Below are 26105 nucleotides of genomic sequence, written 5' to 3'. Positions count from 1 at the left end.
AAAGAGAACATAGCGTTACTACCCACTTGATCTTGGTAGTTCGGCTATCAAGCCAATATGATAATGTCATAAGAGCACAGCTCTGGTTATCTTGGTAATTCGGCTACCAAGCCAATATGAAAATTCATAAGAGAACAGCTTTGGTTATCCTGGTAACTCGGCTACCAAGCCAATATGATAAATTCATAAGAGCACAGCTCTGGTTACCTTGATAATTCGGCTACCAAGCCAATATGATAATTTCATAAGAGCACGGCTCTGATTACCTTGATAATTCGGCTACCAAGCCAATATGATAATTTCATGAGAGCACAGCTCTGATTACCTTGGGATTTCGGCTCTCAAGCCAGTATTATAACTTCATATGGGCATAGCTCTGACCTACTTGGCGGATTAATGACCGGGTTACACAGACCAAAGAGAGTCTGACTGCGTAGCACAGCTCAAACATAGGTTTGTGATGACTCGGCAGCATATGATGGTATTCAGTACTTGGAATTATTCTCTTCTAAGTTTTGGGTCATCGCCCGTATTGCATTGGCATAATAAGCCGGCAGTTTTTTATCACATATCACAGGTATGATATTTTTTGAGTATATTCAATCATGGTTAGACCGGCCCTGGTTATGAACTATTTTAGTCACCAGCAGTTTTATATTGGGCGTTATGACCCGTCCTACGGTAAACCACCAGGACACTTGTGATCTGTTTGTATGCAGGAACAGATTTAAATCGCCAATATTACAAGCACAAGTGGCAAATCTTAAATTGGCGGATCGACAGTATCATGTAAAGCAAAATATGCACGTTGGAATAGCAAATCAAGAGTTTAAGCTAGCCTATTACAAGACATCTGATGGCCCAACGAGACTAAGTGTTCATCAAAGTTATCAGTACAGCACTCCGACTTATGATTGTTGGCGGGTTCATGCTTCAGGATCTTCTTGCACCTCTTCTTCATCCTCAACTCCTTGCTTATCCATTAGCTGGAAGTCAGGTGTAGCCCAGTTGATACCGGTTAACGCTCTAAACACAGCTTCATCGTCAATAAGATTTGATGGATCAATGTCAGGGGCAAAGGTGTGCTTATGAATCGGAGGAATAAGATCTGTTGGCTCATGAACCGGTGCAGCAATCTTCTTGTTGTCTGCTACCTCTTGAGCACTGTGTTGGTTTTCCCTTGAAGAGGAAAGGGTGATGCAGTAAAGTAGCGTAAGTATTTCCCTCAGTTTTTGAGAACCAAGGTATCAATCCAGTAGGAGATCACGCCCGAGTCCCACGCACCTACACAAACAAATAAGAACCTCGCAACCAATGCGATAAAGGGGTTGTCAATCCCTTCACAGTCACTTACGAGAGTGAGATCTGATAGATATGATAAGATAATATTTTTGGTATTTTTATGATAAAGAGAAATAAAGATGCAAAATAAAATAAATGGCAATAGAAATAGCTAAGTGTTGGAAGATTAATATGATGGAAAATAGACCCGGGGGCCATAGGTTTCACTAGTGGCTTCTCTCAAGATAGCATAAGTATTACGGTGGGTGAACGAATTACTGTCGAGCAATTGATAGAATTGAGCATAGTTATGAGAAAATCTAGGTATGATAATGTATATAGGCATCACGTCCGCGACAAGTAGACCGAAATGATTCGGCATCTACTACTATTACTCCACACATCGACCGCTATCCGGCATGCATCTAGAGTATTAAGTTCATGAGAAAAGAGTAATGCTTTAAGCAAGATGACATGATGTAGAGGGATAAACTCATGCAATGTGATATAAACCCCATCTTTTTATCCTCGATGGCAACAATACAATACGTGCCTTGCTGCCCCTACTGTCACTGGGAAAGGACACCGCAAGATTGAACCCAAAGCTAAGCACTTATCCCATTGCAAGAAAGATCAATCTAGTAGGCCAATCCAAACTGATAATTCGAAGAGACTTGCAAAGATAACCAATCATACATAAAAGAATTCAGAGGAGATTCAAATATTGTTCATATATAAACTTGATCATAAACCCACAATTCATCGGTCTCGACAAACACACCGCAAAGGAAGAGTCACATCAAATAGATCTCCAAGAGAATCGAGGAGAACTTTGTATTGAGATCCAAAGAGAGAGAAGAAGCCATCTAGCTAATAACTATGGACCCGAAGGTCTGAGGTAAACTACTCACACATCATCGGAGAGGCTATGGTGTTGATGTAGAAGCCCTCCGTGATCAATGCCCCTCTGGCAGAACGCTGGAAAAGGCCCCAAGATGGGATCTCACGGGTACAGAAGGTTGCGGCGGTGGAATTAGGTTTTCGTGGATCATCTGATGGTTTGGGGTACGTAGGTATATATAGGAGGAAGAAGTAGGTCGGTGGAGCCACGAGGGGCCCACGAGGGTGGAGGGCGCGCCTGGGGGGTAGGCGCGCCCCCCTACCTCGTGGCCTCCTCGGTGATTTCTTGACATCCACTCCAAGTCCTTTGGATCACGTTTGTTCCAAAAAAATCACGTTCCCGAAGGTTTCATTCCGTTTGGACTCCGTTTGATATTCTTTTTCTGCGAAACACTAAAATAGGCAAAAAAAACAGCAATTTGGACTGGGCCTCCGGTTAATAGGTAAGTCCCAAAAATAATATAAAAGTGTATAATAAAGCCCATTAAACATCCAAAACAGAATATAATATAGCATGGAACAATAAAAAATTATAGATACATTGGAGACGTATCATTGTCAGCATCATAAGCCGCCTGGTATGAGGATAAGCTGGTTTCGCCAGGTAGTTTACTTGCTAACGGACGCATAGCTCTTGCTATTTCTGCAAAGTCATCAGCACTGAAGTCCGATCCATCTTCTTTAACACTGGGACAGCCATTGGCCAAATCTTCCGGGTCAAGATCGGCCTGCCATGCTTTGGCCCGGCTTAAAGCAGTTAAAGCACCAGCTCTGGCAGCTCCTCATTTTAAGTCGTCAATTCTCTTGGGCAGCACTGATAATTGCTTCAAGGTGTCTTGGATAAGTGTTGAAGGAGTTTTCTTATTCATTGTAGCAGCGATGGTTCGTTGGGCACCAGTATATAGCTGCTCTACAAGAGTATAGACAGCTTTGAGCCGGATGCACATATCTGAGCCCAACTTAGCGTTCCGAGAACCTGTGTCAATACAGTTATGGGTAAGCCGGCAGACGTTTCTAATATGATTCTTACAAGTACAAGGGGGATATGTTCTTACTAAAGATGGCTGATGACATAATATTAATCTGCTGCTTTAAGCCGGATAACTCCTCAGTCACCGGTTTAAGCGCGGCTTCAACATCCTCAATTTTCTTCAGCAGGGCTGACCTTTCTGTATCCCAACCTGTTTCTTTAGCTTTAAAGCTTTCCTTCAATTTTTCCATCGCTACTAAAGCATTGGTCACTGCATCCTTGGGTTTGGAGGTCTCTGCTTGTTGAGACTTGATATTTTCTCGAAGGTCGGCAATTTGGGATTCTTTACTGTTCAGCTCCGACTGCAAGCGATAAACAATTTGTGAGATGGCAATGAATTTATACAAAGTCCCAACCACAATACAAGTATTATATTTGGCACTTGGGGGCTAATGTCTATTGCTTCTTCAAATACTGTGAAGTCCGAAGCACAATACAAGTATTGTCCTTAGCACTTGGGGGCTAATGCATACTGCTCTTGTCAAACGATGAACATATTGGCTGACCCGGACAAGGGGTGGTAATCTGGCTTATGAAGACTATGAACAGTATTATGCAAATTCTACAAATAAGTCCCGACTTAACATAATTGTTAAGCCGATCCTTGGGGGCTACGGATGCAATGTTTACTTATATTACTCAAAGGACCCGACTTAACATCTCTATTAAGCCGGCCCTTGGGGGTTACATATGCAGAGTTGAAGTGCTATTATCATAAGTCCCGGTTCATATTTAAAATATAAACCGGCCCTTGGGGGCTACTGGTTTTTATTTATGCAACTATTGAAGTTTACAGCACATTCTATTCTGTCATTTCCAATAAACTTGGCGGCTAATGGAAATACATTTATAGGAAAGGAAGTGGCAGCGTTTACCTCATAACAATCCTTCATCAAGTTCACTAAGCCGGCTTCAAAGTCACGGCTGGTGTATAAACGGTTCAAATAGCCAGAATGGATGTCTTGGGCGCTGAACTGGGTGTAGTATTATAAATCTACCTTCCATTTGCCCTTATCCTCAGCAAAAATCTCTTCTTTTGTGTTGTGCCTGGACAAGGCAGTAGGACGACCCGGGGTTGTGAAGCCATGACCAGTAATGGTAACATCGTCATCTTTTCCTGCCGGCTTAACAGGACTGGCTGTTCTGATAGGGCTCGGCGGATTGATATCAGTCGGGTTAGCATTCATCGGGTCAAGATCAACGTTGTGGCTTTCTGGTGGCAAATCATCAACAATATTATCAGCAATTGGGTGAGAAGATTCTGGTTGTTGTTTTTCCGGCTCAGACGAGTTGGGATCGTTGACCAGCTTATTCAGTTTTGCCGTCTTACTGGGTTTAGCTTGGCCCCTGAAAAACAAGAAGTAAAAAGAAGTCAAGGTGATGATCAAGCACAACAATTGGAATAGTTGAAAATAGTTTTACCCAGGTACAGTCTTGAAAGCAGGAATTTGTGTTCCTGTTGACTCGCCAGAAGAGGAACGAGAAGTCCCCTGATAGTTTGAATCAGACGGGTTAAGAGGTTGTCGAAAATAACCCGCCTTGGGGTAAAGTATGTCAGAAATATGTAAGACCTCTGGACGGCACTTGCGAAGTGGACTGTTTGGTAAACTGGAGGAAGTGATCACGTTGCCGCTATGCCGGGTTGTGCGGCGAGCTTCGTGTTGCTGTTTCTTCAAAAGAAAGTTTGGATCCAAGTGAGCTAGAGGGTGAGAAAATCTTACTTTCCGCTTGCTTGTCGGGTTTTCTGTGTTGGCGGAGATTCTGAGACGGAGGAAAGAATAATTACCTCTGCGTCACCTGCACGGCTAGCCTCTGCGTCGTCCTGATAACAATCATTGTCAATGAGATGTATGAAAAAAGAGCCAAGTGAATCAAGTTCTACCTCTGACTCATGATTATCATCGTCATCGTCAATGTTTAACTCGGCAGACTCGGCAGTTTTCTTTTTGGAAGGTTTCTTGTTGGCCTTGGTTTTGACACGAGGTGCTTTGGCCGGCTTATCCTGCGGTTTCATCTTCCAAAATGGATCATCAGCCTGTTAAGATTGAAAAGATCGTAAGAGAATATTAAGAACGTGGATTAAGTAGGAGTTGGGCAATTCTTATGGCTGGTGGCTTGTTAACAGTGCAGAAAGGACTAAGTCCAGTTTTGATGCACTCTTTTACAGGTTCATTCAACAACTTTTTGGTGGCTGCAGTAACTTTTGCTTCAAATAACTGAATATCACAATGGCACTGAGGATCTTTAACATCACCAGTATATTCACACATTAAGCCGGGGCGGCGGCTTAATGGCAAGATACCCCAAGACAACCAACACCGGAAAAATCGACGCCAGTTAAGCCGTTGGCCATAAAGGCTCGGAGCTTTGAGAAGGCGGGTGCATACTTGGCCCGTTCCTTTGCATCAAGACGTTGGGGAAGTGGATGGTTGTTGTTAAGCCGGTGCTCGCGGTAACCCGGCAGAGGATTTTCACCAGCCGGGGATGTGTCTCGAACGTAGAACCAAGTCTGGTTCCAATCTTTGGGGTGGCTATGCAGCTTGGCATGAGGAAAACTGACATCTTTCCTCTTCTGAATAATGACTCCACCAAGTTCTTGGCATGGCCCATCAACAAATTCAGTTTGGCGGTTTAAATAATAAAATTCCCTGAATAGATCAACCGTGGGTTCTTCTTGAAGATAGGCTTCGCAAAATACTTGAAAATTGCAAATGTTAGACACGGAGTTGGGTCCGATGTCTTGAGGGTGCAGTTGGAAGAAATGAAGCACATCATGAAAAAAATTGAGCCGGGAGGGCTGAACCCCCCGACCCAAGTGATCAGTAAAAATAATTACTTCTCCATCTTTGGGTTGAGGAAGGACTTCATCACCAGGAGCTCTCCAATGGATATCCTCCTTTTTGGCTAAGGCGCCAGTGGCGGCACAATTGTTCAGTTCCTCCTCGGTAATCCGGGATTTGACCCAATTGCAAGAAGTATATGTCTTTTAGCCATTTCTGAAAAAGATTATGCCAGTTTAAGGTCACATGGTTAAGCCGGCTTACGGTTAAAGGACAAATAATAATGAGGCACGACTAGGTATTAAGCCGGAGCTTGATATCAAAGATAACCAGAGAATTATTGGCGGCTTAAGTGGGGACTAATGATACCTGGCGGGTTACTATTTTAGAGTTAAGCCGCTTATACTGATGGTGAAAGAGCAGATTTATGGATGAAGCAAAATGGCTAAGTGTTCAGAAAAACAGTTTTCATAGATTGATGCTACAATTTCAGATCTAGTGCACTTCAGTTAAATACAAAAATATTTAGACCTAAAAGTATCAGTGCTCGAGCAGTTCATGGGTACAGATCGATTTTCATCTACGAAGGAGATGTTCTAAACAGTAAAAGCGATTGCTATGATTGCCGCGGTGTAGGAGGAGTACCAGGTGCGAATCAAAAATCCTACAGCCAAGAACAAGGACGACCTTCGATGAACTCCGTTGAAACCCTAACGGATCTATGAGGAGAGGAAGAAGAAGAACTAACCTGGGCTGTTGAGCGGCGGAGGTGCGCAGATGAGATCTGGTCCGAACAGGTTGATGCAGCGGCCGTTGTCAGAGCAGAGGTGAAGGTCGACGGTGGCGGCAGAGCTCGTGTGCTAGGGCGTCGCAAGGTGGAAGACAAGACGAAGAGGCACGGGGGGGAGTGAAAAAGACCCCCGACCCTATTTATAAGGCAAATGGATAAATGACAAGCGCGGGAATCGAGGAGGCCAAAAATGGATATGTGACAGTACAGACGCCTCGATTTTCGAAGATTCATTAAAAATGAGGAGATACATTAAGAATTTTGGCTTTGTGTAAAATTAATGACAGGTGACGTCACGGCGGGTTACCCTGATCCCAGAGGATGACGTCATGGCGAGTTACAAGTTCTCGCGAAGGTAATGAAGAAGGAATTTTTCTAAGTATTGAAGATTGATGTGAACAAGTTCAAATCAACCTGGGGCCTAATGTTGGGGATATAGCTATTGAGTTAACCCGCCCAGGAGGGGCCGGGTTATACCCGTAGCGACTCATAAGACAAAGCCCATGAAGGAATCGAAGATGGCGGTTCATGAGGATAACTTATGAAGGGCCCAAGGCCCAAAGGTGGGTTAAGGCCCGTAGGTGTAAACCGCCATATGTGTATGACTTGTATTATAAGGCAATTGTAATTAAGTCACCGGGCCGGACACATTTATGAGCCGGCCGGAACTCTGTAAGCCACCGGGCGTCAACCTGAGTATATAAAGGGACGACCCGGCGACGAGTTAGGACAAGAAACACCAGAGATCGAAAGCTAGGTCAAGTGTATTCGCTCCCTGGTAAACATAAGTAATACCACCTCAACTGGATTAGGCCTTTACCTTCACCGCAAGGGGCCGAACTAGTATAAACTCCCTGAGTCCTTTGTCCCGTTTAACCCCTTTAAGCTAATCTCGTTGCGATGGCTCCACGACTAAGTCCTCACACTAGGACATCTGTCGTGACAATCCCACGACAGGATTAACTGAATCCTTGACATTGTGGTTCAAACCGATAATGATCTTCGTTCAATATTTAGGAGTCAATATGGGCATCCAGGTCCCTCTATTGATTGATCGAAGAGGTGTCTTGGTCATGACTGCATGTTCTCGAACCCGTAGGGTCACACACTTAACGTTCGGTAGGGCTAGGGTAGTATTGGGATATTAGTAATGGCAAGACCGAATATTGTTCGAAGTCCCGGATGGGATCCGGGACATCAAGAGGAGCTATAAAATGGTCCGAAGCTAAATATTTATATATTGCAAGTCATATTCAAGGTTCCGGGAAATGTTTGATTTTTCTTTGTATTGCACCGGGAAGGTTCGAAAAGGTTTTGGAGTGGGGCCCACCTACATGGGGACCTACATGGACGTGTGTAGTGGGGCAAGGCCCCACACCCCTGGTCTAGGCGCACCAAGATCCCCACTAAAAGGAATAGGATCATATCCCGAAGGGATAAGACCAAGATCCCTAAAAAGGGGGTTAGCGATCACTTGGGAAGGAAAGGAGGGATTTCCTTCTTCCCCCCTTGGCCAACGACCCTAGGGGCTTGAAGGGCAAGCCAGCGTCCCTCACCACGCCTATATAAAGGTGGGGAGACACAAGGGGAGCACCCTTCCACCCCTTGGCGCCTCCCCCTCCCATTACTCCTCCTCATCCGCGTAGCGCTTGGCGAAGCCCTGCCAGTGTTCCGCTGCCACCACCATCACCATGCCGCCATGCTGGCCTAGATCCCATCTACCTCTACACCCTCCTTGCTAGATCAAGAAGGTGGAGACTTCATCGAGCCGTACATGTGCACATCTCGGAGGTGTCGTCTGTTCAGCGCTGGATCAAAATTGATCACGAAGTGAGTACCGACTACGCCAACCACAATCTTTAGATCGTTAACGCTTTCGGTCTATAAGGGTATGTAGACACTCCCCCTCTCGTTGCTAGCTTCTCCATAGAATAGATCTTGGGTGTTTCATAGCAATTTTTTTCCATGCAACGTTCCCCATCAGATTTTATCCCGCTCATGGAAGGGCCGCCGCCGCCCGAGTCATTAGACGACGACCAAACGGACGAGGAGCTGCCGAAGGATGAAGAAGATGACGACGATGAGGAGGAGGAATGGTGGAATGGAGAGGACGAGGACGAGGACATCAATGACGATGAAAATCCAATGGTAAGTGACAAGAAGCGTCCTCACCAAGATGATGTCGCAGGGCCATTCAAGAACAATAAAAAAAAGGACTAAAGCAGACTGTATATCTCTATTGCCGTTCTCTCATATTAATTCCTTATGTCGATCCTCTCTAGCTATTATATATTTGAATATGTAATGCACTTGATTTAATTACCAATCTGGCATGTGTTCCCCTAAATCTCAGCAAACGGTTAATAATACGGATTCGATAATTGTGTGCCCTGCCCAGCACACAATTCACAAAAAAAATCATATGCACTATCTAGAATTATCACACACAATTCTGATTACCAGGTATCACACACATCTTGTTACGTCGAATCGTTTATGTTCTTATGGATCATCGCAAAAAATTCGTTTGAGTGACATGTATGTCGTCTATCGCACACATCTTGATTTGGGTAACCATTTGTGTTTTTTGGCTCATCGCAAACAGTTTGTATGGATCGGTGTATGCCATGCATCGCACACGCAACTATTATCTGAATTGTAGGTGATGGATTAACCATCGCATACAGTTATTTTATTGATGGCGTTTTTTTATCATACTGTTTGCGATTCATGCATCGCACACAATTTGGTCGAATGGTCTCCAATACATGTGTCATCTTAGGACCTTCCTGCAGTAGTGTCTTGATCTGCATTTTGATGTCGATGTTGGTTAGTGGTGTATCGTGTTAGCCATAACAATCTACTGGCCATAGCACCTATGAAAAATCGATTAGCCTAAAAAACTATTACTGGTAAATTGATCCATCGTAAAAGAGGTAACTAACATTCTTTCACGGCAAACACTAAGTTGAAATTTGTATGAAATCGGAAAAATCGTATGGACCCTTTTCCGTTCAGGAGAAAGGACGTCACCTTGGTGGCTACCATGGTGTACACGAGAACATACACTCACATTGATACGATCCTTGTGCTCCGCAAGAAGTGAGTTAAATTCTCCCACCAGGCCATGTAACTGTTACTCTTAGCCATTGCAGGCACCGACAGGCCGCAAATTCCGAGTCTTGCTTCTCATGGAATTGTTAGGAAATATGCAATCACACAATGATATATATAGCTAGCCCTAGACATCATGGACAAATCTCACATGTACACACTAACCAGACATAACCTACTCATCTGGTGTCCCTTTTTGAGCCAATCCAAACATTGACCGATTAAAATTAAATATTGCACCTACATATCGACCTACTATAATAAAACTAGTTAGACCATGCAGAATCCATTGTTCTCCCACCAAACCATGCAACCACCAGAACAAACCGCAGATGCCGCCGCCAACCACTCTCACCACAGTCGCGTTAATCAATCGTAGTCTCACCACCGCTCATGTCAATCAACTTAATTAGCCCTCCACCTATTTGGAAATAGTAGCAGAGGGGAGGGTAAATACTACTTTCCCATAAACATATGCATACTAGAACACAAGTAATGCGTAAGGTGAAAAATCATTAGTATTGCTATATTGCTACAAAACAAATTCTTGCATCAAACTTTTGGTGCACAACACCGACACCATTGAGTGAAACAATATATGAGATGAAAATCGTGTGATGTCAATGGTTGATATGTTTACAAAGGATGTATAGATTGAAAATGCTATTTATTTAGACATCCATAGCAACAGAAATGAACATTTTATTCCATGTGAAAACCGTGTTAACAATTGGATAAGTACATTAGCTTTAACCATAAATAAAAGAAAATGATATTTTTTTAGTGCACGATGATCGCAATTACGAGATTCTTCTTTCTATATATCTTTAGAAATATATGCTTGAAGAGATTATATGGATACAAAATGCTATCTTGGCCACAATTTGTTTGTTTGGAGCAATAAAAGGAAAATATTGAATTCTAAGTGGAAACACTTCATGAACAGCTGTAAAGATTTGTACTTATTATGAGCTTGCATGGCTACAAAATTCTATTTAGACCGCAATTTATTGCTCTAGAGCAATAAAAGGAAAATATTGAATTCTAAGTAGAAACGCTCCATCAACAGCTGTAAAGATTTGTACTCATTTATTTCTCTCCTTTATTATGGATACCAATTTTATGGTACCCCCTTATAAATGATTTTTTATAGGTAGCCCCCTTATAGATGATGATGTGTATTCACCAATGAAAGACTGACATGTCAAACTAAATGGCCAAGGTGTCGGCTTACGTGGCCATACCATTTTTTGGGCATTCAAGGTGAACACATTGTATCTTGATCTACATTTTGATGTTGATGTTAGTTAGTGATGTAGCGTGTTCCTATAACAGTCTTCTAAACATGACACTTATGAAAAATTGGTTACCCTACAAAGTTAACTATAACCGCTAAACTGATCCATCGTAAAAGAGGTAACTAACACTCTTTCATAGTAACCACTAAGTTAAAAGTTGTATGAAATAGGTCAAATCCTATGGTCCCTTTTCCGGTCAGAGAACGGCGGTCATCACCTAGGTGGTCATACACTCATATCGATGAGATCCTTGTGCTCGGTAAGAAGTGAGTTATATTCTCCCGCCAGACCATGCAATCGTTACTACTAGCCGCTACAGACACCGACGTGCCGCAAAGTATAAATCCTGCTCCTCACGGGATCACGCAACAACATATATTGCTAACCCTAAACGTCGTGGACAAATCTCGCACGTGCACACCAGCCAAACATAACCTACTCATCTGGTGTCCCACTTCCGAGCCGATCCAAACACTGGCGGTTTAAAATTAACGGTTGCACGTACCGACCGACCTACTATAAACAAACCGATTAGACCATGCAGAATCCCCCGTTCTCCCGCCAAGCCATGCAACCGCCACAACAAACCCTAGACGTCGTCGCCGACCACCCTCACTGCACTTACGTCAATCAACCCTTCTTCCCATCTCAAACACATCAAACCCTCACCAGTCGGTTCGCCACATCAGCCGCCCGCCCCCCATGTCAGCCTTTGATCATGGTGGTTCCACATAGGACATCACCTAGGTGGTCAGCATGTAGGTGGCAATGTGGCATCCTGCGAAAAATAAGAAAACTGAAGGGGGGAAATGTTGGTGGCCAAGGAAGAAGGGTGAATGGGGTGACCCCTCCCTCGTCAGGCGTTCTACGGTTCTTACCCCCAAGAGGTTCAGACGCCTCCTCCCCCTTCTTCTCATCTCCTCCTCCTTCCTCCCCTCCCACCTCCTCTATATACACCATACATACGCCGTAGTCTCCCTTCTCCACTCCTCTGATCACCAGCCGCCGCCCGCCTCGGCCCCCGCCGATCCAACCCGGTACGTGCCTCGATCCGTCCGCCCAATCTCGGCTCCGGCCGCGCCCGATCGGATCAAGGATTTCGCCCCGCCCCATCTCTGATCCTATAGGACTAGCGACGCACGAGTAAATATTGGGTTCGTGATTCGTTGAAGCTTCCGGAATCTCACAGTATTTTTCTCCGATTTTTCCCCAGGGTTCTCCTTGATTCGGCGCCCAGGAACAAGGTCAGTTTAATCCTTCCCGTCCTTGGAGAATTTCCCTTCGTTTCTTTGGCTGTTGGGAGATTTTCTGGTGTCGTTTCTGTTGGTGAATTACTTGATTTCTGTGCAGAAGGAGCGGCCTTTCGGATGTCTAGCGTCGCGACCCAGGAGGCGGCGTTGGGGTCGACCTTGCAGGAGAAGGCAGCCAGCAGGAACAAGCGCAAGTTCCGTGCCGAACCACCGTCCGGCGAGCTGGCCCCCTTCGGGCTGGAGTACCCGCTGACGACGGACTGCGTGGGGTTTGAGTTTATGTCGCCTGAGAAGGCTGCCATGGCGGCGGCGGCCGCTGCTGCTGAGGGTGCCAATCTAGACTTCATCCCGAGCACCTGTGATGCCTGCAAAGGCATCCACGCCACAGCGGAGGAGCTATTAGAGTGTCAGCGGTATGTGAATTGGAGTGACCCAAATGAGACACAGCTGGAGGAGATCCTTCTCAAGAGTCTGGATACAACCTTTGACAATGCTGTCAGTGTGATCACCACAATGGGCTACTCAGAGGCTGCCGCAAGGGCTGCGGTTGTGAGGGCAGCCGCACAGTACAGCTGGAGGGAGAGCCTTGCTGGGTTCAGTGAGGCCGCGGTCGAGGTGCTCAAGTCCGAGGGGGACATGTTACCGAGGGATGGCTCCTCCCTTGAGGACATGAGGAAGATTGAGCAGGTTGTGCTTGCTAGCCTGGTTGCGGTGGTCAATGAGGCCCAGCCGTTCTACACCACAGGCGATGTGATGTTTTGCTTGCTCATGTCAGATATGAATGTAGCCCATGCCTGTGCCATGGACTATAGCGCTGCTCCTCTTCCGGCTGTGGGTGCTCAAGTGATTGCACAGCCAGTTGTGGGGAACTATGAACCCACCCCAACTTCCGATCTGTCGGTTTCTATTACCAACCCACAGACTGGTGTTACTTTCCGCGGCAAACTTACCCCAGTGCCACCTGGCACATACAATGCTGTGAAAGCTGATTCATCCACAACACCAGTGAACCCGAATGTGCCAAGTGGCAAGCCATGTGTCTCTGGCAAGATGCATCCTGTGGCACCAAATGTTAAGCCAAAAGAACACCCGGCTGCTACGCCTGATCATTCAGAGGATCAACCATTTGTTGCTGCTGCGACACAATCTGTGAAGGATGATAAGCCATTCCCTAGCAAGAGGGGAGGCTCTAAGAGGGATTCCTTGCACCGGCAGAAGTTAATGAGCTTTGATAAGAATTCCCGAGCGTTGGGCTCTAAAGGATCTCTTAGGTCTGGCAAGTATATCTCTTGTGGGACTGTAGCATTAGAGAGGAAGTGCAGGCAGGTTTCAGATTCTGCTACATGTAGCTTGAAAGGTGCATCAAAAATTGCCAAAGGGTTTGCTGCAAGCATGAAAGGGTCAGAATATTCAGTTGACCTTTCTTTTACAGCCACTGGTACCATTGCCTCCATCCCATCATTTGATGCTAAGGCCCCCAATAACACTGACCCAGCATCAGCTGCTAGCACAGAATTGTCATTGTCGTTGCCATTGCCTTTGCCTTTACCTTCCTCAAGTGATGGTTCTGCTCCTTCTTTGAATCATGATTCTAGTGCTGAAGTTGTAGACCCTAGCAGCAAAATTAACTTTGCATATGATGAGGATCAGAAGGTCTGGATTCCACAAGATAAGAAGGATGAAATGGTCTTGATTCTTGTCCAGAGGCAGAAAGAGTTGCAAGCACATATGAGGGATTGGACAGACTGGGCTATGGAGAAGGTGATGCAGGTCACACGGCGACTTGCCAAAGAGAAGGAGGAGCTTCAGTCACTCCGGAAAGAGAAGGAAGAGGCGAGCCGACTTCATGATGAAAGGCACTGTCTGGAAGAGAGCACTCGGAAGAAGCTTTTAGAGATGGAGTCTGCTATTTCTAGGGCAAACAATCAACTGGATAAAGCAGATGCTTCTGCTCGTAGGCGTGAGGCTGAGAATGCACAACTTAGGATGCAGATGGAAGCCGCAAAGCGGCACGCAGCTGAGTCTGTGGCAAATTTTGTGGAGCTTTCAAAGAAGGATGAGAGCAGTCTTAAAAGGTCCCAGCATTGGGAATCTGAGAGAGCCATGTTGCAAGAGCAGCTTGCATCTGAAAAGAGCAAACTAACTCGGGTTCAGCAACAACTTCAGCATGCTAAAGAGAAGAAGGAACAACTCAAGGTATTTACAACCTTGCCTCTTCGTAATATTCTACATCGAAGTAAATAATATCTATGAAACACATGCAAGCCTCATATTTTAACTTCACATCTATATGTACTTCATGTGGTTTAGTTGACATATACTCCACAATTTGAATGGAAATTTCTATCTCTGTTTAGATTTGTTTGCTGCAAACAAACAATTAAGTTGATTATTAGGAGGAGCCTCTCCCAAGTATATGCTTTAATACGTGTTGATTTTGTTGGGTACGTTTAATAGATGCGGTCATGGTTATGCTTTTCATGCTTTAATATGTGTTGATTTTGCTGGGTACGTTTAATAGATGCGGTCATGGTTATGCATTTCATTACGTTTCGCTTCATGGTCTTTTACTTTTTTTTTTCTGTTTCTGTGCATACTAATGAGGGTTTTAGAAGTTTACATAATAAATGGTAGCTAATTGGTTGTTATGCCGTGAAGGCTGTAAGCATATTTAGGGGCTGTTTGGTTCTAGGCCTAGCATTGCCCTACTTTTGCCACACATTTTTGCCAAGCTTGCCTAAGGTTAGTTCAACAAAATGAGAGCCACAAGTTGGCAAGCCTAAGGGAATCTTGCCACACTTTTTGTGTGTATGCCATGTGGGGCCCAAGTGTGGCTTGAACCAAACACTCACCTAAGTTGATCAAACTTGCCTAAGTTTAGGTGTGACAATCTTTGGCAAAGTTAGTCACAAACCAAACAGCCCCTTAGTATTTCACATATAGCTGGCAGGAAAGAAGCTACTTGAACGTTATGGTATATCTCTATTCTTCATTAAACTCCTCCCGATAGTAAAATTTTGATTTGGGTAAATAGTATAATGACCTTTTATTGATTGTCGGTAAGTTCTATAGTTTAAACTCTAAACAGAGTAAAAAGTCGGTTCCGTCACTAGCACCTCTGCAGCGTCTCTCCAACCTTTGTTTCGTTGACTCATATCATGTGATTTAAGTCCTTGCTTTGTTCAATATCTTTCAGAGGGTGGAATATAAAAACAGGTTACCACTTCAGTACAAAACAGGAAATGACTTGTGTCTTTCAAGATTAGTGGGTTAAAGCAACAATAGGACTAGAAAGGTGGCTTAGGTTAGACTGCTACTTAAACCAGCATCATAAGTGTTACTATCCTATTCTTTTATAAAGTTCATCATCTTATTTGCCAATATGAGTATACGACCAATTCATTCTATGTGCTTAAAAACAGAAATCGTGTGTGCTTGTAACATATTTTTCATTAGCTTTCATGGTTTGCATACGCATCTACTTTGTTTTAAGTTGATCTCTCATGTCATGTTTTGCCGAAGTTGTTGAAGGTTACTTTGTACAATGCAGTACAACCCGTGGATCCAGTGTATTCCATCTTGACCTGAACCATTGTTGAATGCTTGCAGGTAAGGTGGAGACAGGAAGAGGCTAGGAAGACCGAGGCAATTGCCTGTGTGAGCTCAGAGAGGAAAGAGCGGGGTCAGATTGAGACATCTCTGAGGTCGGAAGAGAATTTCCTGCACCTCAAAGCTGAGAACGACATGCAGAGATACAAGAGCGAGATCCGTGCCCTGGAGCAGCAGATCTCGCAGCTGAAGGTATCCCTGGACGCTTCAGAGGCGGCTGCTCCCAAGTGGGGAACGGACGACAAGACCCGCCCCCTGCGTCTCTCCGAGGGGAGAAAGAACGGCGGCAACGCGCAGGTCCTGGCCAAGATGGCGGGGGCGGTGGCCCTGGACCTCGACTTCGACGACATCCAGCGCGACCGCGAGTGCGTCATGTGCCTGAGCGAGGAGATGTCGGTGGTGTTCCTCCCCTGCGCCCACCAGGTGGTCTGCGCCAAGTGCAACGACCTCCACGACAAGCAGGGGATGAAGGAGTGCCCGTCGTGCCGGACCCTCATCCAGCGCAGGGTCTGTGCCCGCACCGCGGGCTGCTGAGTGAGAAGAGAGAGATTTTGCATTCGCGTCGTCGCTATACCCGTTTTTCCTTTTCTTTTTGATGATTGCCCAGCTTGAATTTGATGGAGATTGGAAAAAAGAATAACGAGTGTCGGTCGGACGAATAACGCTTGGTCGAGACATCGTACACCCCCCAAAGATGATGGATAATGGATGGTTGGTTATATTGGACATGTACCCCTCCCTGTGGATTGTGTCATTGTGTGTTGCTAACCCCTTTTCTGATGCAGGCAATGTCTGGTAGTTTTGGACCGGACTGGATGGTCCATTGTTAGCATGTTCATTTCTGGTTCCTGGGCAGCGGTTGGTGATAAGGGAATGGGAGCCACAGGTGTGGCCCCTGTCAGCTGTCCGACAACCAGTGCTGGATCTGGACATGGATCATGAGCTTGCCGGAATACTGCCAACCATGGGTATTCTTTGCTGGAGTTGTTTCCTTTTCGCCTTCCTTTTTTGCGGTGCTTGCCTGGCGATTTTTTTAGCAAGCGCGGAATGCACGATAGCCCCGACTCCTCCGATGGATCTCTGGCGTTGGAGCGGGACTGTCGCCACAAGGATTAGGGATTAGCTCAATGCAGTCGGCTCTACACCTGGAGATGGTCACACCATCGGGAGAGTACGCTGCGAGCTCAGTCACGGCCTGCAGCTGCATACGTCGCCAGGCTTCGTCAGCTGCATGCTCAAGCAGCGTGTAGCGGCTAGAGAAACTTGCAAAAGCACCTTGACTGGTTGCAGGTGAAGGCTTCAGGTCCGACGACAAGTGACATCCTTGAGTTCCGCTCAAGGATTTTTTTCAAAGCGGGTTAAAAAGTGCTTCGACACGTGGTCATTGTCATCTCACGAAGTCTATGAAAGCAACGTAACGCAAGGGTGTTCTCAAATGGAGACTAGCACTATTGTGTCACGGCCCTTGTGTACCACATCATGGATCAGTTGAGGACTTGGAGGAGTGCCGGTGTTGTGCGTCTAGATAGTTTTGTGAGGATTTAGGGCAATGTTTGCTTCATATACTAAGTTTGTCAATATTTGTCATACCTTTTTGTCACACATGTCTTAGGTTAGGCGATTAAAATTTGCGACATACTTTGCCACATTTGAGATAATATTATAACACTTTTCTCAATCAAGGACATGTAGGATCTAGTTTGCATGAAAGAAATCTTGCCGCAAATGCGACGGCAAACCAAGTAGAGGGCTAATTCGGTCAGACTTGCCTCACTTATGGCGTGGCAAAATGGGGCAAGCTCATTATGCCAAACCAGACATGGGGCTAACTCGGTTCGTACTGCCCACATGTTTTATGTTTTCTTGTAAATTGATCATAGTGTCTTCTAATAAAAAAAGGTAAGCTATTTGAGTACTCCAAAAAGAGAATAGTGGGAACGGAGTGTGATATTTGAGCGGGCCCGTCGATGAGGGCGGCCAATGTGGCGACCGCACAGGGCCCCCAAAATTATGAGGCCCCTGATCAGGGAGAAAACCAGAAAAAAACCTCATTCGTTCTATCGCGCATGTCTGACCAGGAACGCCCGAGTCTCACGCTATCGCCTGGAATCTCTACAGCCTGAGCCCTAGGGTCGCAGCCCTCCCATGGTTCCGCCGCCTCCACCCCGAACCCCAGTCGTGCGCAACGCACACTCGCGCCGCCTCGAGCCATCTCCCACCTGTTCTCTGCTGCAATCGGCCGCCCCTCTCCCCCAATTCAGCCTGGCATGCGAGATGCTCCGCGCTAGCCCCAGCACACCGTCCCCTCGAGGGCTCCCTAGCCTATGCTGTTGTACTGCTGCTGCCTGGCGCCTTCCCCTGCCACCTCTAGTCTCGTATTCCCAAGACTGAATGCGCTTTGGAAGGACACTGCTGGGTAATTTCTTTCCGGAGATAGACGGATAACAGCAGTAGATGCATTTGAAATGATATGTTGTATGTGTTGATTTATAAATTGATGGATTAGAACATTGAATTGGAAAATAATCATTTATCTATTGAACTCAAATTGCCCCATTTTTATTTCATTTTCATTTCATGTTGTAGAAAAGCAAGATGAAGATATTTTTATCGATGCCACAACAGGAGTGTCTACACATATAGGAGGCGCGGCCAGATAAACCTATTAATCAGGCACTTTTATGTATGCCCATATTAAGTGATATGTTATATATTTTGTTCGATCATTTAGCATCGAGTTTCAGTTCTGCTTACATTGCATAATTGAGCAAAATTTTGTATGCTTTCGCATGATGTATTTCTTGGGTAGGCATGACGTTTTTTTTAAATAGCTCTTCAGTTATATGTTTTAAAAACATAGGGTTGCATTTTGTATTTCGCCCCTGGCCTCTGAATTCCTAGAGACGACCCTATATTTGAGTGTAAACCCTGTGCGCTTGGACCCACTAAATAGTGCGCAGTCGTGGATCTCTTACTTACAGACCGGTGAGATAATGAAACAAGTTGTGGTGCTCGTGTCAGGCCACGTCTTCTCTCATTATGGGTGTCACAATACTTCAGTTAACGGACGATCAAGATCGAAGATTGCAACAAGATTGAACGGCACGCCACTACCTGGAGTGTTATTACTTTACTATACCTTTTCACTTGCTGGATTATTCACTGCCTATCATTGCCAACTATGCTATAGAAGTCAACCCCTGAGTTGTAATAGATATGCTTAATATGTAGAACTTCCTAACAAATACAATCATACCTCCAACAGTTCCTAAACCCTAGTTTTGGCATGCATACTTTCACCTTTTCTGAGATTTGCTAGAACCCTAGCTACCAAATTGATCTCAAATCCAACAAAGGGCAACACAATTGGTATCATCAGCACATTTCCCCCTCAGCAACGTGTTTGATTTGGGAAGAGAAAGTGAGTTCCTACCCTCCTCGCCCATATCGCGGCGGCGGTGTGTTTGAGCGGCATCGATGACGGTGTTTCGTTGGCGTTGGCAGCGGTAGACACATTCGGCGATAGCTCATAGCGAAAGACTGGTTATTGAGACGTATTTTTTTGGTGGTAAAATCGGGAGGGTACACCATGAGTTCAGTCACGCCCTGCAGCTGCATACGTCGCCATGCTTCGCCAGCTGCATTCTCAAGCAGTGTGTCGCAACTAGAGAAACTTGCAAAAGTGCTTTGACTTGTTTCAAGTGGAGGCTTCAGCTAGTGACAATCTTGAGAACTGGTGATTCGGCTCAAGGAATTTTTTCCAAAGCGGGTTAAAAGGGTCTTCTATACGTGGTCATTGTTATCTCATGGAGTCTATGAAAGTAATGCAACACAAGGGTGTTCTTAAATATGACTAGCACTATTGTGTTGTGACCCTCGTGTACCACATCATGGATCAATCGAGGACTTGGAGAAGTGTTGGTGTTGTGTGTCTAGATAGTTTTGTGAGGATTTAGGGCATGTTTGCTTCATATACTAAGTTTGTCAATATTTACCATACTTTTTTGTCACACATACCTTAAGTTAGGTGATTAAAATTGGCGTTAGGCTTTGCCACATTTGAGATAATCTTATAACACTTTTCAAAGTCAATGCCATGTAGGTCTAGTTTGTATGAAAGAAATCTTGCCACAAATGTGACTGCAAACCTAACTCAGCCAGACTTGCCTCACTTGTGGCATGGCAAAGTGCGGCAACCTCATTATGCCAAACCAAACATGAGGCTACCGTGTTTCGTAGTGCCCACATGTTTTCTTGTAAATAGATCTTAGTGCCTTCTAATAAAATAAGGTAAGCTATTGGAGTACTCCTAAAAAGAATAGTGGGAACAGAGTGCAATATCTGAGTGTAAACCTGTGAGCACGGGCCCACTAAATAGTGCGCAGTTGTGGATCTGCGATTTTACAGACTCGTGAGATAATGAAAGGAGTTGTGGTGCTCATTGATGGTGTCCTGGATTAGGGGGTCCTAGCCCCGCCGTACTAATGTATGGGCCGAACCACCAGCCCGTTAAGGAGGGAGGACTTCGAAGATCTTCAAAGTGTGGTGACCGAAGACTTGGCGTGTACTTCAAGCATATCTGATTAGATTCGGCATGTAGATTCTTAGATGGTAACTGACCATGCATAACTCTAGATACCCCTGGTGCCTATATAAACCAGAGGGTTTAGTCCGTAGAGAGCATCCATACATCCATTCATCGTACCCCTAGGGTTCATACCACAACTCACGATCTCGAGGTTAGATCAACTCTGTACTTTGATACTTCCATAATATAAGCAAGAGCGGGACAGGTTTTACCTCCATAGAGAGGGCCCGAACCTGGGTAAACTTCTTGTGTGTTCTCTCTTGTTACCCATCTATTCGATCTAACAACTCGGGCCCCTACCCGAGATCTGCCGGTTTTGATACTGACACTCGTGTCTAGTTATGGGTGTCACAATACTTCAGTTAACGGACAATCAATATAGAAGATTGCAACAAGATTGAATGGCTCGCCTTTTGCCTGGAAGGTTATTTACTTTACTTTATCTTTTCACTTGCCGGTATATTCACTTTCTATCATTGCTAGCTATGCTAAGCTAGCCCCTGAGTTGTAGGACTTCCTAACAAATATAATCATACCTCCTACAGTTCCCAAACCCTAGTTTTTGTGCGCATACTTTCCCCTTTTACTGAGATTTTCTAGAACCCTATCTATCAAATCGATCTTGAACCCAGCAAAGGGCATGCCAATTGGTATCATCAGCATGGTTTTCCCTCAACGATGTGTTTGATTTGGGAAGAGAAAGTGACTTCCCACCCTCCTCATCCATTTCATGGCGGCGGTGTGTTTGAGCGGCATTGATGACGGTGTCTCGGCAATGGCAGTGGTAGACACATTTGGTGATAGCTCATAGTGAAAGACTGGTTACTTAGACATATTGTCTCGGTAAAATCCTAGGTCCTACAATGAGTGATGGTGCGCTCGGCGGCGTGGTTCTCTGGCGACTGATGAATCCAAAATTTATTTTTTATAATTTGTTTTTGTGCTTTTTCTTTTTTTCGCAAATACGCAAAGCTTGCGTATCATTTCATGGATAGAAGGACTTAGAATGAGTACAATAGATGGTACAACACATGAGACGGATGCAAGAGGCATGAACATGGTGCACGAAACAAAGAGACATGAGATACTCGACCCAAACATAAAACACAGCTAAACTCTCTGACCGGAGAAACAAGCCAATCAACAACTAGATGACTTGCATCTCCAAAGATAGCTCTGAGGACGCCGCGAGCAAACAAAATAACGCCTTCACGAAGGAGAACAACACCAAGACGCCATCGTCGTCCGATCCGGAAAACCGAACCTAGGGTTTCCCCTGATGCTCGAAGAGGGGCATGATACGTCTCCAACGTATCTATAATTTTTGATTGTTCCATGTTGTTATATTATCATTCTTGGATGTTTTATAATCATTTTATATCATTTTTTGGTACTAACCTATTGACATAGTGCCAAGTGCCAGTTGCTGTTTTCTGCATGTTTTTTACATCGCAGGAAATCAATACCGAACGGAGTCCAAACGCAGCGAACTTTTTGAGGACTTTTTTGGACCAGAAGACATCCAGCGGGCCGGAGAAGTGCCTGGGGGGTGCTCCGAGGGGAGCACAACCCACCAAGGCGCGCCTGGGCCTCCAGGCGCGCCCTGGTGGGTTGTGCCCACCTCGGGTGCCCCCTGAACCGCCTCTTTGCTCTATAAATACCCCAATATTCCAGAAACCCTAGGGGAGTCGACGAAAATCAATTCCAATTGCCGCAGAGTCCAGAACCACCAGATCCAATCTAGACACCATCGCGGAGGGGTTCACCACTTCTATTGGTGCCTCTCCGATGATGCGTGAGTAGTTCTTTGTAGACCTACAGGTCCGTAGTTAGTAGCTAGATGGCTTCCTCTCTCTCGTTTGATTCTCAATACAATGGTCTCTTGGAGATCTATATGATGTAACTCTTTTTGCGGTGTGTTTGTTGGGATCCGATGAACTTTGAGTTTATGATCAGATCTATCTTTTTATCCATGAAAGTTATTTGAGTCTTCTTTGATCTCTTATATGCATGATATCTTATAGCCTCGTATTTCTTCTCAGATATTTGGGTTTTGTTTGGCCAACTTGATCTATTTATCTTGCAATGGGAAGAAGTGCTTTCTGATGGGTTCGATCTTACGGTGCTTGATCCCAGTGACAGAAGGGGAACCGACACAAATGTATTGTTGATATTAAGGACAACAAGATGGGGTCTATTTCTACGTAAATAGATCTTGTCTACATCATGTCATCGTTCTTATTGCGTTACTCCGTTTCTCCATGAACTTAGTACACTAGATACATGCTGGATATCGGTCGATGTGTGGAGTAATAGTAGCAGATGCAGGCAGGAGTCGGTCTACTAATATTGGACGTGATGCATATATAATGATCATTGCCTGGATATCGTCATGATTATTTGAAGTTCTATCAATTGCCCAACAGCAATTTGTTCACCCACCGTATGCTATTTTTCTCGAGAGAAGCCACTAGTGAAACCTACAGCCCGGGTCTCTTCTTTAATATATTTGCCTTTGTGATCTATTTACTTTTCTTTTATTTTCAGATCTATTAAACCAAAAATACAAAAATACCTTGTTGCACTTTATTTTATTTGGCGTTCGATCTATCAATATTTACAACTCTCTCACGTTCGTTTGCCAATTTCTGGCGCCGTTACCCGAAAGGGATTGACAACCCCTTTTACACGTCGGGTTGCGAGTATTTGTTATTTGTGTGCAGGTGTTGTTTACATGGTGTTGCTTGGTTCTCCTACTGGTTCTATAACCTTTGTCTCATCACTGAGGGAAATACCTACCATCGCTGTGCTGCATCATCCCATCCTCTTTGGGGAAATACCGGCGTAGTCCTAGCCGACATTGAGGCATAGATAATGGCCATGACAGCGCCTCCAAGAAGGGAACGACACCCGCAGGTGTCGCCACTGCCAGCACGAGATGCAGGGGTTTCGCCCTGGCCAAATTCCGAGCAATCCCAAGCCGCCGGAGCATGAGACGGAGAAGAGGAAGTCAAGCATAGGCCGGAACTGCGACTGCGGGAAGGGGAGCCACGCCCCATGACAAAGGAGGCACCTGTCGTCGCCGGACGTGCGAGCTTCGGAGGAGGGAAAGGTTACGTGGCTGAGCGGAATGGGAGGCAACACGGATGCGATGGTGGCCGGAGCCCCGGACGAGCCAAGATCTGGATGGGAGCGCAGATTTAGGCCACTGGGACCAGAGCAGTAGGGGCACCGACATGCCAAAGGAGCTGGAAGGGGACGCAACTCCCAGAGCATATCGGACCCAAAGATACACCGGGATGGACGGCTAACCAAGGCACCCGCAGGGTGTTGGGTGCGGATATGCCAAGGAGCTAGCGAACCATAGGAGCCAAAAATAGTGCAGCTCCGGGGTGCACCGGATCCAAAGCCACATCATCCGGCCATGGACACTGGAAGGGGACGCTGGTCCTTGACCGCCGGGTCGAAGCTGCCCCTGCGGGGGGATGGGTGGATGGTAAAAAGGCTCGCACGCAGCCAAGTTCCCGGCCGGCGCACTATAGGAAGTAGCGGTCGCCGGGCACAACCATGTGCCTCCAGGCCACCTCCCAAGAGGGGCTGACCCGAAGCCGACCAGATTGGAGGGAGGGTCGGGATGGGAGGAGGGGCGCAACAAGGAGGGCGCGCCTGGCCGCCACGATGGGCCGGCCGGGGAGCAGCACAACCGGCTTGGGAGGCCCCAGATCCAATCGGGGCGGACCGGGACGACGTGCCATGAGCCGGGGCGAGGCCTGCTACTGCAGGGAAGAAGCCGCCAGGGGGCTGCCGAGGGAGGTTTTTATGCTTTAGTAGTAGGCTTTGCCGAATTTTACTGTGTTCACGCACCTCTTTTTGCCTGTCTTTCATTAGGATGCCACTTATGGAAGTGTTTGGAGGTTTGAGGAAACAACGCCAAGATATGATGATAAAATCACCTCAATTAACGTGATATAGTATTACCATAAAAGAATGAAGAAAACGGGACAAGAGAGAAGCTTCGCACAGGATTCCAGAGCGAGTACGAGCGGGCGCCCTCGTACCTCCGGTCATACTAGGCGCCACCGCCGCTTGGTCCAGTATTTCTGTTTCAAAGTATTCAGTAAAACAGAGTATTGCAATAAGTATGACGACGTAAAGTAGATGATATATTGTATCACCCAGCGTTTAAAGGACAATTACGCATCCATCTTTTTATCCCTAGCGGCAACAACACAATACAAGCCTTTTCCACTTTCTGCCCCTGCGGTAGCTTACTTGCAAGGTTGAACCCAACTATCATACACAACTCGAGTAAATTGCATAAAACCACCACTTTGAGGGCTAGGTTTGCGAAAAACACTAGGTTACAGAATCGTTGCAGAAAGCACCACGTCTATCGTAATTGTTTTGCAAAAACCACTGATCGGCGGATCGGGCCGTGTTAAGTGAGTTTATGACAGGTCGGGCCCCTTTTTTGCCTACGTGGCACTCCAGGCCGTCCCGACAGCCGGCAGTCGGCGTTAGACGGCGCCGTTAGGGCTCATCTTTAGTCATCCACTCCCGCATCCGTCTCTTTTCCCCCTCCTCGCTCCCACCGCCGTCGCCCTCCCCCATTCTTCTTCCCCCTCCTCCTCGCTCCCGCCGCCGTCGCCCTCCCCCATTCTTCTTCCCCCTCCTCCTCGCTCCCGCTGCCGTCGCCCTCCCCCATTGGTGCCATCGCCATTCCATAGAAACACAGAGATGCGCAGTCCGGCGAAAGGTGGAGATGTTGGTGGCGGCTCTCCGCCCGGCAGCGCCGCACGCATCGTACGTAGTGGAGGAGGACCCGCAGTGGATCTAGGCGAGCTGTGCGCGAGCTCGAACCCTAGCAAGCCATCAGAGGAAGAGGAGGAGGAGGAGGACCCGCAGTATTCGATGGAATACAGGGCGGCCAGAGCATTCGCCGCGACGGTGAAGGCCAATCCGACGGGAAGCCAACACATCGGGTTATCCTTCGGCGGCGTATAGTGAGATCCACTTTTCTTTGCTCTTCCCTTCCCGTTCTCCATTCAATTGCGTTGCCAGGATACTCCATTCAATTGCGTTGCCAGGGTACTCCTAGGGTTAGTGTTCATATTGTTCTATCCTATCAGATGCAGTACAAGTGTCAAATGTTGTGATTTTGTTGTCATGTGCCATAGGACATTATTTAGATTAGTTCAGATTATGTGCTTTGTTTGTCCTGTGCCTAGGGTTGACATTTTTAGATTAGTTCTGATGTTGTGCTTTGTTTGTCCTGTGCCCTAGGGTTTACATTTGGTTATTAGTTTTATTAGTGTTTCATTAGTGCTTTATATTATTTGCAGTCTGGATGATGAGGTTTGGGAATTGAGGACGCATTTCCATGACAGAGACAACATTGAGAGATCTATGATGGTGTCAGACATAACATTTTACAACCTAGTAGCACTGATAGAAACAGAAGGTTA

The 26105-nt window shown here is 45.9% G+C and overlaps 1 protein-coding gene across 1 annotated transcript; it reads left to right on the top strand.

The window, feature by feature from the left end:
• The first annotated feature begins 12029 nt into the window (after positions 1–12029).
• On the top strand, positions 12030–16784 carry LOC123180377 (putative E3 ubiquitin-protein ligase RF298). Its single transcript, XM_044592424.1, has 4 exons — positions 12030–12230; positions 12407–12437; positions 12544–14639; positions 16053–16784. The coding sequence occupies exons 3-4, from the start codon at positions 12561–12563 to the stop codon at positions 16584–16586; spliced, it is 2613 nt and encodes an 870-aa protein (XP_044448359.1). The 5' UTR covers positions 12030–12230; positions 12407–12437; positions 12544–12560; the 3' UTR covers positions 16587–16784.
• The last annotated feature ends 9321 nt before the right edge of the window (positions 16785–26105 follow it).

The sequence above is a fragment of the Triticum aestivum genome, chromosome 1D, assembly GCF_018294505.1.
Source record: "Triticum aestivum cultivar Chinese Spring chromosome 1D, IWGSC CS RefSeq v2.1, whole genome shotgun sequence".
In the NCBI taxonomy this organism is placed as follows: domain Eukaryota; kingdom Viridiplantae; phylum Streptophyta; class Magnoliopsida; order Poales; family Poaceae; genus Triticum; species Triticum aestivum.
This window is presented reverse-complemented; position numbering and strand designations above follow the sequence as displayed.